We start from the raw sequence: 12,766 nt of genomic DNA on the forward strand, positions 1-12,766 counted from the left end.
AACCCTTCTCTACCCTAAACCCCAACGTAGATTGTAAATGACCCCTGAAGTTAACACCTGGTGGAGCATTCCCTATCCTATATCAATTCTGAGTCTTCTAATCAAATATTATTATAATATGTATTGAAAGCTCTGTCATATATTCAACAAATTGCAACATATTTTTTATAGAAATCACTTAGATAATAGAAAATAAAACAGTCAATGGCTAGTCAAAAGGGCTCTTGTTTGATGTATATTTATTTAAAAATTCAGCTGCTGTGCGTCACTAGTGTTCATATAGTTTGAAGAATTTTGAACATAACACTAGTCGACAAAAGCGAAAAAAATGTTGCCCTAAAGCTCGAATTTGACCTAGAAAGATTATAGTTTTTGTAACCATTCATGTGAATTTTGGAGCCCTTAGTGTATGCAAAAGTGCGTCAAAGTGCCGCACAGTAAGCGCTCGTCGTTTCTATGGTTGCTTACGAAAAAACTCATTTTAGTCTCTGAAAAAGTTATCTTTGCTAGGGGCACCAGAGTTCACAGGGTTGGTTAAAAAGCTATAATTCTTCTTTTTTCCAGTTTGAGCTCTAGGGCGAAATCTATGTTAAACAAACATATCTAATTCATCTCGTTAATGAACCACTTTCCAAGTTGTGGATTTCAGCAAAGTTGTTTGGGACAAAGGTTGCTATAAATTTGTGTATGGAATTCAGTCGCAAGGTGGCGCTAGTGTGCATGACCTGAATCCAACCACTTAAAGAGCTACGGTCTTCAAGAAAGTTGTTCAAAACGTCAAGGGCATCTGGTTGATTACTAAGTTAGTTCAGAATTCTATCATAACATGGTGCTAGTGTGCATGAGTTTTTGTAGTATTTTTTTCATACTGTCCGTCGTAAATTCAACCGCTTAGAACGTTGCGGTCTTCATCAAAGTTCTGGGAATCAAGGGTTATTGGTTCATGGCCAGTTTAGTTGGCGAAAAATCCACTATGTGACGATAGTGTGCATTTAGAAGTTATGAACCAAATTTATCTCGAATCCAGCTACTTAGAAAGTTGCAGTATCCTGCAACGATCCTCAAGAGATTTTGTGCAATTTTATTTATTGTGTTTTCAAATACTTGTTAACGATTGGTCTAAAATTTTGGCTGATAACTTGATAACAAAATAATATGTGAACAAGATAATTTAAAAACAAGTTGTCATAAAATGAGTGTTGATTGTGATTGTGTAGTCTATAATTCAATTTTCGATGCCTTAAAATACTCCCCAGTTTCTTAATTACTGCTCTCCAGACCTGCTCTAAGCCTTTGACCTTCCCAATGAATTTGCTGAAGGCCACAACTTTCTAGGAGGTCGGAATCGTCGGACAATTTAAGATCAAAATACAACAAAAAATTGAATCCCGCACTGATTTGTCCACCTTCTGGAAGCATTTTAATAAGTGCAGCAAAACTCAAACTAGGTGTTGCAATACTCAGTAAAGCTATTCTAAAGTTAAGGCGGTTTTTTAGAGTTAGTAATTTCATATGACACTTTTACGACATTCTGTCACTACAAAAATTGATTATTACTGGTCGACAAAACGAAAAAAGTGCATTCCAAAAATTCAAACCAGAAAAAAATAAGATTATAACTATTCAACCATTCCTATGCGTTTTGGTGCCCCTAGCCATTATCAAAACGCGGCAACTTACGTGAGAGTGTCGTATAGAAATTGCTCGCCGGGTTCGTCGCTTCAACGTTATGTTTACGAGTAAACTGATTTAAGTCTCTGAAATAAAAACCGGTAATGGTTGATGACAACAAAATTCACAGGAATGGGTGAAAAGCTATAATCTTTCATTAATTTCCGGTTTAAGCTTTTGGAGTGAACCAGTGTTACCGTCAACCAGCGTTATTTATGATCATTATACTTCTTTTTTTAATTTTTTAGAAATAACGCTAATAGTGCTTGAGATTTGCCGTAATCTCCACTAATTCTGTTAAAATAAGTCTGCATTACTACTGTTTTCAGAAAATGTTAGTTTTGTGAATATTGATGAGAGAAGCAAATTAGGAACGAAATTTGGTGATTACCATGTAACAAAACGGGATTTTAAACGATGGTTAGCGGCGCTCACGTTTCTCACTTCCAATACTGGTTGCATTGTAGTTGGGATATGAGTGCGGGAGAATATTGAAGAGAAAGAATAAGGGAGAACAACGTAAAAGATGAAGTGTTTTCCTACTATCATTAGCAATAGCGTTTACCGTGCAACGCACATGCTGTTTAAAAAAAAACCATCGCGTAGTTCAGACAAAAATCAATTCGAGAACAAATTAGAAATAGTAGAGAACCGAGTTTCGAATTTCGTTAAGCGGTAGGTCGCAAAAGTTTTGTCTTCTTGGAAAAAGCCCCAAAATCTCAGCTCCTTTGCGCCGTTCCCAGAACCAGGAATAGTCAAAAACTCCATGCAACCTTCACAGTCTGAAACAGTATATTTTTTCCGATATCCATCCGCCGGAATAAAGAAGTGATACTAGACACCTTGATTCCTGTGGCAGACAACGAATTATAAGGACAAAGCCAAAAATTAAAAAGATTAAAAAGGGCAGGGAGAAAAATCGGAAAAGAAAATTATTTTTCCCCGGGATTTTATTAAGTAGAATTTGTTCAATGAAGTCAATCATGCAACATACGTGATTCCAGGCGGTCTGCAAACGTCTAAAAGATTAGCTTAGCCATTGCAATCCGACTTCCGGAAGTGGTACCTCAAAGCGGTCAGAGATTCACTTATTGCCTTTTTCCTAGTTTTTCTAATGAAAAAAGGTCATTAAATTTTCTTTTAGAAGACAAATGTTTTAGAAATGCATGAATCGTCGAGATCTTCTCGACTTTTTGGGAATCACAAAGTTTCCGAGCGATAAAATATCGCTCAAGTCTCAAAGCTTTATGCGCTTCTAAGAGTTAAAAAATCAATCCCGAAAAATTGGAGTAATATCTGTGCATATTTTCATCGGTAAAACAATGAAACTTTTACCTCTTTAAGTGGAGCCTCGAATCCTGAGTCCGATTAAGCTGAAATTTTACATAGGCTTGTTTTTTGAGAAGACGAAGCTTTTGAGCCCGTAAACTCCATTGCCCTCAGCTCAAACATATCTTAATTTTAGAAAAAAAATTTAAGTCACATTTCTATTCATATAACCGGATCTCGACCTTTCATGCATTTCTCAGACATTTCGTTTCATAAAAATATTCGATATCGAAAACTTCATTAACTGCGGGACTAATATTCTACCTCAAAGCGATCAGGTAAGTGAAAAAAAAGCATGTAGTTTATAACACAGACATTTTTTTATGCTAAATGTCTTAGAAATGCATTAATCGTCGAGATTTGATGTTGTCTCTATTTTTTTATCTTCAATCGACTTTTGGGCCCTCGAGGGGTTTATACCCTAAAATTGAGCACCTATGTGAAATTTAAAACTCACTTATATTCTGCTACACGCCCCAAGACGAACATTTCCAAACAATCATTCTAAGTAAATCTGAATGTGGAGTTTCACGTGGTTTAGCTCTACCCTGACTTAGTTTGACGGTACAGATAATATTAAACCATTCAACCATTAAGAACGATTATAGATTTGATTGCTCTGCCCTGAGTTTAGTGTGTAACTATCGTCCTTGACTCGAAAATGAGAGCTTAAAATTTATATCTCGAAATTTCATTACCGAGATGACATTTCAATTTGTTGTTTCATACAGAAAATAAGTTTCACTCGAAAAACATCTAAGGTTTAATGTTCTAATAGTTTTCAGAGCTTTTAAAATTTGCATTTCCCCACGGTCACAGATTGTCGAAAAACTTTCGTACAACTAAATGAACTCCTAACAGATAAGGTTTTTCGGAAACAAATTCACAACATAAACAAACATTTGCCCTCAGTCACACTCGTACAGCTGATTGGTTGGAAGGTACGATTTTCGTTTCCAACCCCACTCAAAACTGCAAACCATTTGTGTCAGATTACGAACTGCAGTCTCTCGGGAACGGTAATAACCCATACAATACAAAATAGTCTCAATTTGGCTTCAAATGTTCAGCCTAATTTGAATGAAGGAGTAAACGAATGCAGTTCCTGTTGGCTTTTCGCGAATTTATAACGTAAACATCGAGTCAAAAATTAATTCAAAAATCGAGTCAAAAATTAATTATTCAGCGTAAACACTACCCAGACTGATTTGTTTATTGGACACAGTTCGGCTGGCTCTTGGCTTGAACCAGTGATCAGCTGTGGCAAACAAAGTAACATACTAGCAGAGTTCTTATCTTAGTTCATGACGTTCCACCAAACCAGTTGCGATGCCGGTCTATCTTGGGCTGCAGTCGAGCATCGACTGGAAAATAAAACCAGGGCTGTGTTTTACTCACTTTTTTATTGTTTTCATAATACATATCAATGTCATTTTGCTCCTTCAATTCAATGTACGTTTGCATTTGACTTGTTTGTTGTTGTTGTTGTTGTTATCGCCGTTATCTTTTCCGTTTTCTTACCACAACGAACTAAATAAATATGCTTTTTCGTTCAGTTTTCTTCAATAGTATTACCAATTTATACACCGTTTAACTGGCTCAAAATTGTCAATCTATTTGCATATTGCCCTTTTTTGTGTTACTGTCAATCAGTGTGCTACGTTCCCGACAAGCTGAAACAAATTTTTAATTACGCCATTTCCGTTTGTTCACATATATTGTTTGATGCATGACACATTGACCTCACAACAGTACTGCACTTGAACGGTGAATATATAGGCAAGTCAAAGTCAACTTCTTGTATCACCTAGATCCAGTTAATATGGCTGGCTGGTTTCATTATTTATCGCAGGTTTTCTGACACTGTTCAATTTAACATGTACGGGGGCGTATTTCTTATATTTTTATTATACTATTAAAACAATATCGTTAGTAATTATTATAATTTACATGTTTTCTTCTTGTTTATTACTAGTTTTTTAAAATGCTTCTGTGGATTCACCAAATATTACGTATTATATGGTTCAGCATATTACAGCAAATAATTTACGTTTTGTTTTTTCAAGAACAGCTATTGACAATTGCTCAAAACTATGACTGGAGAGACTTACTTCAATTTCGATAAGATCAAGACAATGATTTTGCATTTTTTTTTCTATGGCGAGATTTTCAAGAATAAAGTGAAGGATTGATTTAGTCGTTTGGAATGAATTTTGCAGTTGAGTATATTATATTTGCTGTCTATTCTACCCTGACTATTTTTACGTATTTCATTTCCATTATCTGGTGACAATATTCATGTACTATATACAGCTTCCTTGGGAAAAATATCTGAAACTGAGCTCTGTTTACAATAAAGAAAACTGTTTCCCTATATATTTTTCGCTGGCTGGAGGTAATGGTATAGATTTTCATGTTCGAATGAATATTTCACGTTTGTTGCTGTACGCGAAACGGTGTGAGAAAAAAACTATTAACAAATTGAGAAAACGTAATTGATTTGAGGAAAACGTAAAAGATGCGTTCTGTTATCTGACGAACGAAACTGATTTGATTGATATGCGAAACGAACTAGTGCCGAAGTGCACTTTGAGTGCATCTAGCGACGTACACAACACTGCTGCTATGAATTGATGGTACGGAGAACCGAGACATGAAACCGGGCAGTGCACTGGAAGACCGAACAAACGAGCGTTAAAGTTGTTCCTCAAATCGCCTAAAAGTCTCAAATAATAAAAACGAAATATTTGCGTTAATCATTAGAAATTTATTCATAGATCTCGTCATCACGCTAACTAAACGTACGGCTCTCTAAGTTTGACAATATAAAATAGTAACAAATTTACACAAGAGAAAATCAACAAAAGGAATTTAAAACTGTTTCTAGGGTTCAGTCCGACACTTTTGAGAAAAAAATGACGAAAATATCATGATTATAGATTGTTTGTTTTTCTTTTTTTTCCTTTTTTTTTTGTAGCAACTTTTCACGCTAATATTAATTCTAGCCACTGGACAGATTTTCGATTACTGCTTTTGTTTTTTTTTCTTTAATTATAATTTAATGAGTTATTCATAGTTTAATTACGTATGTTACCCAGTCCTAGTTGCAGTCGGCAAGGGGTGAAAAACTGCACACTTGACTGACGAAATTGTACCTTTACATCGAATCCTTACAGAATCAAACGCTAGAGTTAATGAGTACGTCCACTTTACATAACTAAATTTTACCTAACACAGTTGTTTGTTTCCGCTAGCGCTCTCGCTCTCTCTTTCAACGAAGCGAAACGCGATAGTGTTGAACCGAGGAGTTTCAGTGTTTCTATTGTTGTTAATCGATTAAAACGTTACGCGTCCATTTAAGTGTATAATTCTCATATATATGATTACAAATCATACTGCGGTTTTGTAGAAAAAAAAATAGATTCTTAGCACTAGTACGTATATTTGTTATTACTTTTACTTTTTCTCTGATTTTCATCTTAGCAATAGGAGATATATTTCTAGACAATTTTCCCATTCATACAGGTTATCGGTAAGCTGCTGATGCTGCCTGTTCGATTGTTGTTGCTCACTCTCAGTCACAATGCATCCTCAGATTATGATCCACTATCGGGTCCTGGGGGCTTCATCCTATTATTATTTGCTGGCTTTCCGTCTTCGATTTTGTTTATAATTGAATACATCTACTATTCAGATTTTTTGTGTGCATTACGTATGTCGGTGTGTTTTTGTGTGTTGTGGCTTATTTACGTGCTCGGTTAAATTGAACCGACGACGTCTCTAGTACTCAGGTTTGCGCTGTAGTATTTTTTGGTTTGTAGTTGACATAAAAATAGCATGACGAAAGAGAAAAAAAAAGAAACATAAGAATTAATTGGGGAATCGCACTACAGGATCGGGAGCAGCAGTCGTCAAAATATATGGAATGCAAGGGAATTTTGCTCGTATGAAAGGATATTCCAGATGGGATGTTCTATTTCAATCCAGTTCAGTCTAAAGCGTAGTTTTTCGAATATTTTCAATTCATTCCCACCTTTTGTTATGTTGCATCACCTGTAAAATCAGTCGTAAGAAGGAAAGGAGAGAAAAGAGATGTTTTTGGTTTAGAATTTCATCTGCTAGATCAACACGGAGTAGAAACTAAACTCGAGTCACTCTGGGGAAAAGAACGTGGAGGTGTTCACGTATGCATCGAGCAAGTCAACGAAGAAATAGTCCTTGTTCCAACGAGATAAATTTAATTTACGCAGAAACAAGAATGAACGATGCTTCATATTTGTCAGTGAACTAAAATGAGGATAACATGCAATTATGCATGCAATAAATGTTTAAAGCTAGACTCATCGCGATAGAGGAGAGAAATAAGCAACAATAACGCATTCTCTTGTTTTCCGATAATCACGCAACTGAACTGTATTGCAGCAATTAGCACTCCACTTTAACAGTACGCTGGAGTACTACTATCGAAACAAACATAAAATCAAAAAAAAAAAATAACTTTTTAGTGGAAAACGGTCTATCACTCAATAGTGATGTGACCTTCGTTTCATTTAAAATGAAATGTCTCCAATTACTCGAGAAAGAAAAGAAACAAAACAAGAGGGAAAACAAGAAAGTGAGAGAATCGGGAAAATGAAAACTATGCTTTAAGAATGAACTTTACTAACTGCTTTTAGTATATCCTGATTGGTTTTATTATCCAGACCTCCCATCATACTGAGATTCCCTCCGACGCCAACGCCCATGCTGCCGAGGCCCAGCTTCAGATCGTTTTGTGCCACTATCGACGGATGGTGTAGATGGCTGCCAAGGCTAGTACTACCTCCACCGCCTCCGCCTCCGCTGGACTGCTGGGAACCGACGATCGTCTGTTCCTGCTGCTTGTGACTGTGGTGCTGCTGGGCGGATTTCAAAGATTCGTTCTTCATCTTGTCTTGTTCTTCACGCTCGCGCCGTGCCTGCAATCGAAACGGCAAGGTGAAAATCAGTTCTATTCTGTCGTTTTTATTAAAGTTTGATACTCACCTGCTCGTTAATTTCCTTCACCGCTCGCAGTTCCTTCTTCAATTTCATTCGACGGTTTTGAAACCAAATCTTAATTTGCCTCTCAGTCAGACACAGGGCATGTGCGATTTCAATTCTTCGTCGGCGGGTGAGATAGTGATTGAAGTGAAATTCTTTCTCCAGTTCCAGTGTCTGGAAGCGGGTGTATGTCTGGCGGCCTCGTCGACGGGGACATCCGTTCGGGCCTGGCAGGAAGAAGGTAAAAGTTGCAAAAAGAAAGGAAATTGTTTAGCGTTCAGAAGGTGTAACACAAAGGAAAGGGTAGAAGAGAGCGTGTCGATATTATTCCCAAAGAGTTTGCGGCGCGTTCGGCTGTGACGGACGCAACTGTTACCGGGTAAAGGTAAGCAAGCTAGATAAAAAAAAGGATCCACAGGATATCGAGAGAAAGTTTTCGGAACAGAAAAAAAGGTTGTTTCTTTTCAAACAATGAAAAGGGTAATAAAATTTAGAGAGTTGAAGTTGGAAACTTGTTTCTTGTTTAACTTCAGCTGGCGTCGAAAGTTTTAAATCAAAAAGTCTCCACGTTTTCATGGGAGTTAAGGGAGAATGCACCTAACGATCAGTTAATTGACTTAAGATGGCCGCTTTCACACCCTTTTCTGGGTGTGTATGTGTATGTATACTGCAGCTACGCCGCATGGGGACGGCATTGATGATAAAATATGACGCTCGTAAATTTTCGATTCCGCTGCGCGAGAAGAATGGAAAATTACTTATGTTAGATTCCCTATCTCCGTCCGCCGATATCAAGTTCTGGAAACTTTCTCCTGCTTTGCTGGGGCGAAAATGCGAAGGGTGAAAGACGTTTATTTATGTGGCTCGATATTAAATTCTAGAGCCATGTTGATCCTTCCTATTTGCTCGTGCCGCCACCATGGTGAAGATGTACGTAATGAAGCCATTGTCTTCGTAGTGGTAGAGTCGAGCAATGTTCCGAAACAAACCATCCCAAGGGGGTCTTGCTACTATCTTTAGGGGTTGAACGTACTAATTGACGTCAGCAGTGAGGAATGTTTGGCTGGAGATAATTTTCTAGTCATCGCACCGTCGGGAAAGCGTATTGCTCTAGCAGACAGATGCTTCTTAGCTACTCCCATATTCGTTCGAAGAGCGCGTTTTAATAAAATATGTCACGCTGATAAGCCCATATTTATTACATAAGTGTCTAATCCAGGATACAAATGATTCGAAACTTCTTACATATTAACCACCGTATCGTTTTTCGACGGATCAAAAATGGTCTGCTATGCGTAATGAATGCTTGCATCGTTCAAATAATTAAACAAATTAGCAATTCGAGACCACGAACGACGTCGGTGTTTATTTATTTTCATCGGGCTTTTTTTTCTGCCAATCCACACATCTCTTCCCGGCAGGTCAAACAGCAAGCAAACTGAAGCACAAAGTTTCATCTCGAACGCATCGTCGGTATGCAGGAGCGCTGCCAATGGAGCGAGTGAGCAAGCAGCGGTACATACTAAATGTGTATTTATTATTTGCTGTTATGGCGTTGTATGTGTACTCGTAATTACAGTTAGTGCCGTGTCTCTAGCCAGACCCTTATGCCCCCATTCGAAGCAAGTGGGAGTCAGGAAAATGCAAATACAAAGTTGTAATAATAATAAGCTGTAAACGCACATTAAACGCAATAACAATACTAATATCGTGTATGCTTAGTACGGTAATGTTCCATGATTATACTCAAACAAAGAGGCAGTTGTAAACCGAGAAGACTACGACCTCAGGGAATCGAACATGATATGAAATTGACTGTAATAGCCTATGTAGGCTACCATTTTCGAAATCGACTCTAATTTCCGTGCTTAACGATGGCTTTGATTAATCGTCTCGTACTAGGAACATCCGTGCCCGCAGCAGAGGTTTTGGATTTGTTTGTTCAATGAGCCGGTTTACGATTTGTTAGTGGAAAACAAATTTCCTTCACACTTCCAACAGGTGAAGAAGAAACTGGTCGACTGTTCGCACCCTCAGCCAACCAGGCAGCTAGCTTTCGGTGCGAGACATTATTGATGGTTTCCATATGGTTCAAGTCCAGCAGCGTGATAATTTATCGTTTAGTATCCCTTAGCGCCTCATCCCGCTGGGCAGACCGGTTTGGCCAATCATGGCCCAGATACTTCATTCGGTGCTACCGGCAGGGGAGAAATTGGTTGCAAATTGGAATAATTTCAAATGGAATTCAATTGAAAAGTTGATTGCCACCTCCGAGTGACATTGGGTGGAAATGCATTCCATGCTTGCACTTTACACTGGTGCAGATGCAACTTAGCCACGAATAAACCGATTGTTCGAATGGAGTGCTCTTGTAGTAATGGTGTGAGTTTAACGTACAGCAGCAAATGCAACAACGGTTAAGAGGAAGGCCATTTGAATGTGCGTAGCGTCCTGCAGTGAATTCATATGTTAACGACCACAAGGCAGCCAGCAAAATAACAGTGGATATAATCGCTTTTATTAGTAGTTTTACTAGGCAAGTTGATAATAAAAATACATTGTGAACACACACTTTTATAGCCGTTTTACCACTTTCTATTTATGGAGATAACTTTTGCGGTCACCGCTTCGTAGGGAGTGCGTCGTGCGCGCTTGGCGACGTGGGACTTGGACAATGCGTTATAAAGATCGCACTGCCACTGACCATGAATTGGCTGGACAATCAACAGTGCAGGCGTTTTGTCGTTTCAGCAAGTGCATAATAAACCCTGCTCATAACTGCAAATTCCAAGCAACGCTTCTGAAGCCATATTTTACAGATGATGGGTTTAACAATCTTTTTTTTCATTATTTTAAGGTACACAACCAGACGGCGCACGGGAGGGGACATAATTCTCTCTGCCGCCGACAGTCGCAATCAAAAAGTAGCAACAACTATTTCTCGTTCTGATTCCACCGCCGGACGGATAAACTGATTGATGCACTGTAGAGGTTAGGTCAGTGTGGTAGAAATGACGCCATCGACGGTGAGGCCTCTGAGTTTATGGAGTACCAGTGAACTGTTGACTGAATGTTGTAACATTAGCAGATTTTGGGAGAAAGTAATTACTCTTACCGATAGGTTTTATGACTAACGATTTTACAGGTCAACAGGTCAATTTTCATTTCTTTAGTTTTTTTAAACAATGTTATGTGAACCCACATAAATTGGCAAACATTTTACGCGGTAGTAACTTCGGCATTTAATTTTTTTGGTACCTGTTTTAATAGTCGAATGACTTGAAGAACAAAATTTGAATTAATTTTGAGGTGAAACTTTGTAGAAACCAAGAAATGTCTACTTCGAATTTTAAAAGGCACAAGATTCGAAAATAGTTAGTGTATCAAAACATTCCCTTATGTTTGCTCTGGTGATACAAATCAACCAAAGATTTTTTATTAGTTCCATAAGGCGATCAAAGATCAAAATTCAAAAAACTTTCCTACTGTTTGCCTTTCTTCTATAAAGATTTAGCCGAGCCAGTTAGATGAGCTAGGCCTCTTCTGTACATTGTGTATGTACCACTTTGTAATCTCAGTCACTTTTCTAGGAGATGATTGAACCAATTCTCACAATCCTAGTGTTAAATGAAGAATCTAGTTGCCCCATAGATTGCTGTTGAATTTCATCATAATCGGATGTATCAAAATGTGAAACTCATGAAATTCTTTTATCACAGAAATTACTTAACCGATTTGAAAGAAATTATAATAATGGGTACTACAATCCCAAAAGCTTAGACTGCCTCTCATATCCTTAACAAATGAAATTTATAAACTTGTGCTTCGAATGTAACAAAAAGAAACGTGGTAGAAAACTGGTTTCAAGCCTATTTTTCGAATTATGCAAGATACCTCAAAAGTAACTGTGACTTTTTATTTGAAAAAAAAAACAATTTTCTGGGATTAGAAATTCTCCTGCTAACCTTTTTCGTTACGTTTAGCGGTAGGACTCAAAAATTTCTTCTTCTCGATAAATATCCTCTTACAAAATTTCAGTTCAATCGGAAAATGGTGCCTCAAAGCGGTCAAAATTTCGCTTTTTCGAGATTGCCGACATCGAAATTTTTGTTTGATACCAAATGTCTTAGAATTACATATCACATTTGGTGTTATCTAAAAAAAATCGAAAAAATCGAAAAAATCGACTGCTCTCAACTCAACTCACCGCTTGAATATTACTGTTACATTTATAACTTGAATATCACTCCAAATAACACTAGTCGACATAAGTTTTGTTTCATTTAGAATTTGGCCGAATACAATTTCCGATTTCAATATGAGGAAATAACGTACAAAATTGGTAAAATGTGTTTTTGCAGAGATTGAACTTCAAAGAAAAATACAAGAAACATAATTTGTCTGCTGTTCCGATCAACTCTCAAACTTTTCGTCGAATACCTTCCACCAATTTCAGCTCAGTGGCAACATTAACAGTATAGGCCATTTTTTTCCACCACTTCACCATATCAGATGATGTTTTGATTGATTTGCCACACTTCTTCAATTCACGGTTGACTTCCATATTATTCTGCTTGTACCACTCCAATACATCCCGGGCGTAGTGGCAGCTAGCTAGATCGCCAAAACTTCACGGGGCCTTCATGTGACTGGAAGAAAGACAGAACTATCTCCTGAAGACACTTCTCCTTGTAAACTTGTTCATTCATGGTTGCTCCAGTGATAAAAACTTTTGTCTTCTTTC

At 37.6% G+C, this 12,766-nt stretch overlaps 1 protein-coding gene across 11 annotated transcripts in view; it reads right to left on the reverse strand.

Annotated features, from left to right (window-relative positions):
• Positions 1-4,929: 4,929 nt before the first annotated feature.
• The window catches only part of LOC129733884 (homeobox protein abdominal-A homolog), a 35,002-nt gene continuing 27,165 nt past the window's right edge, over positions 4,930-12,766 (reverse strand). For 8 of the 11 annotated variants that reach the window (XM_055695553.1, XM_055695545.1, XM_055695538.1 and 5 more), the window contains 4 exons: positions 8,026-8,249; positions 7,668-7,958; positions 7,034-7,053; positions 4,930-6,798 (listed from right to left, as the gene is read on the reverse strand). In XM_055695553.1, coding sequence (XP_055551528.1) covers positions 6,759-6,798; positions 7,034-7,053; positions 7,668-7,958; positions 8,026-8,249 — 575 coding nt within the window. In that variant the 3' untranslated portion in view covers positions 4,930-6,758. Of the gene's footprint in view, positions 7,959-8,025; positions 8,250-12,766 lie in introns of all 11 variants that reach the window. The other 3 variants (XM_055695518.1, XM_055695502.1, XM_055695528.1) reach the window with 3 other exon arrangements.

This window comes from Wyeomyia smithii, chromosome 1 (genome assembly GCF_029784165.1).
Source record: "Wyeomyia smithii strain HCP4-BCI-WySm-NY-G18 chromosome 1, ASM2978416v1, whole genome shotgun sequence".
Taxonomy (NCBI): domain Eukaryota; kingdom Metazoa; phylum Arthropoda; class Insecta; order Diptera; family Culicidae; genus Wyeomyia; species Wyeomyia smithii.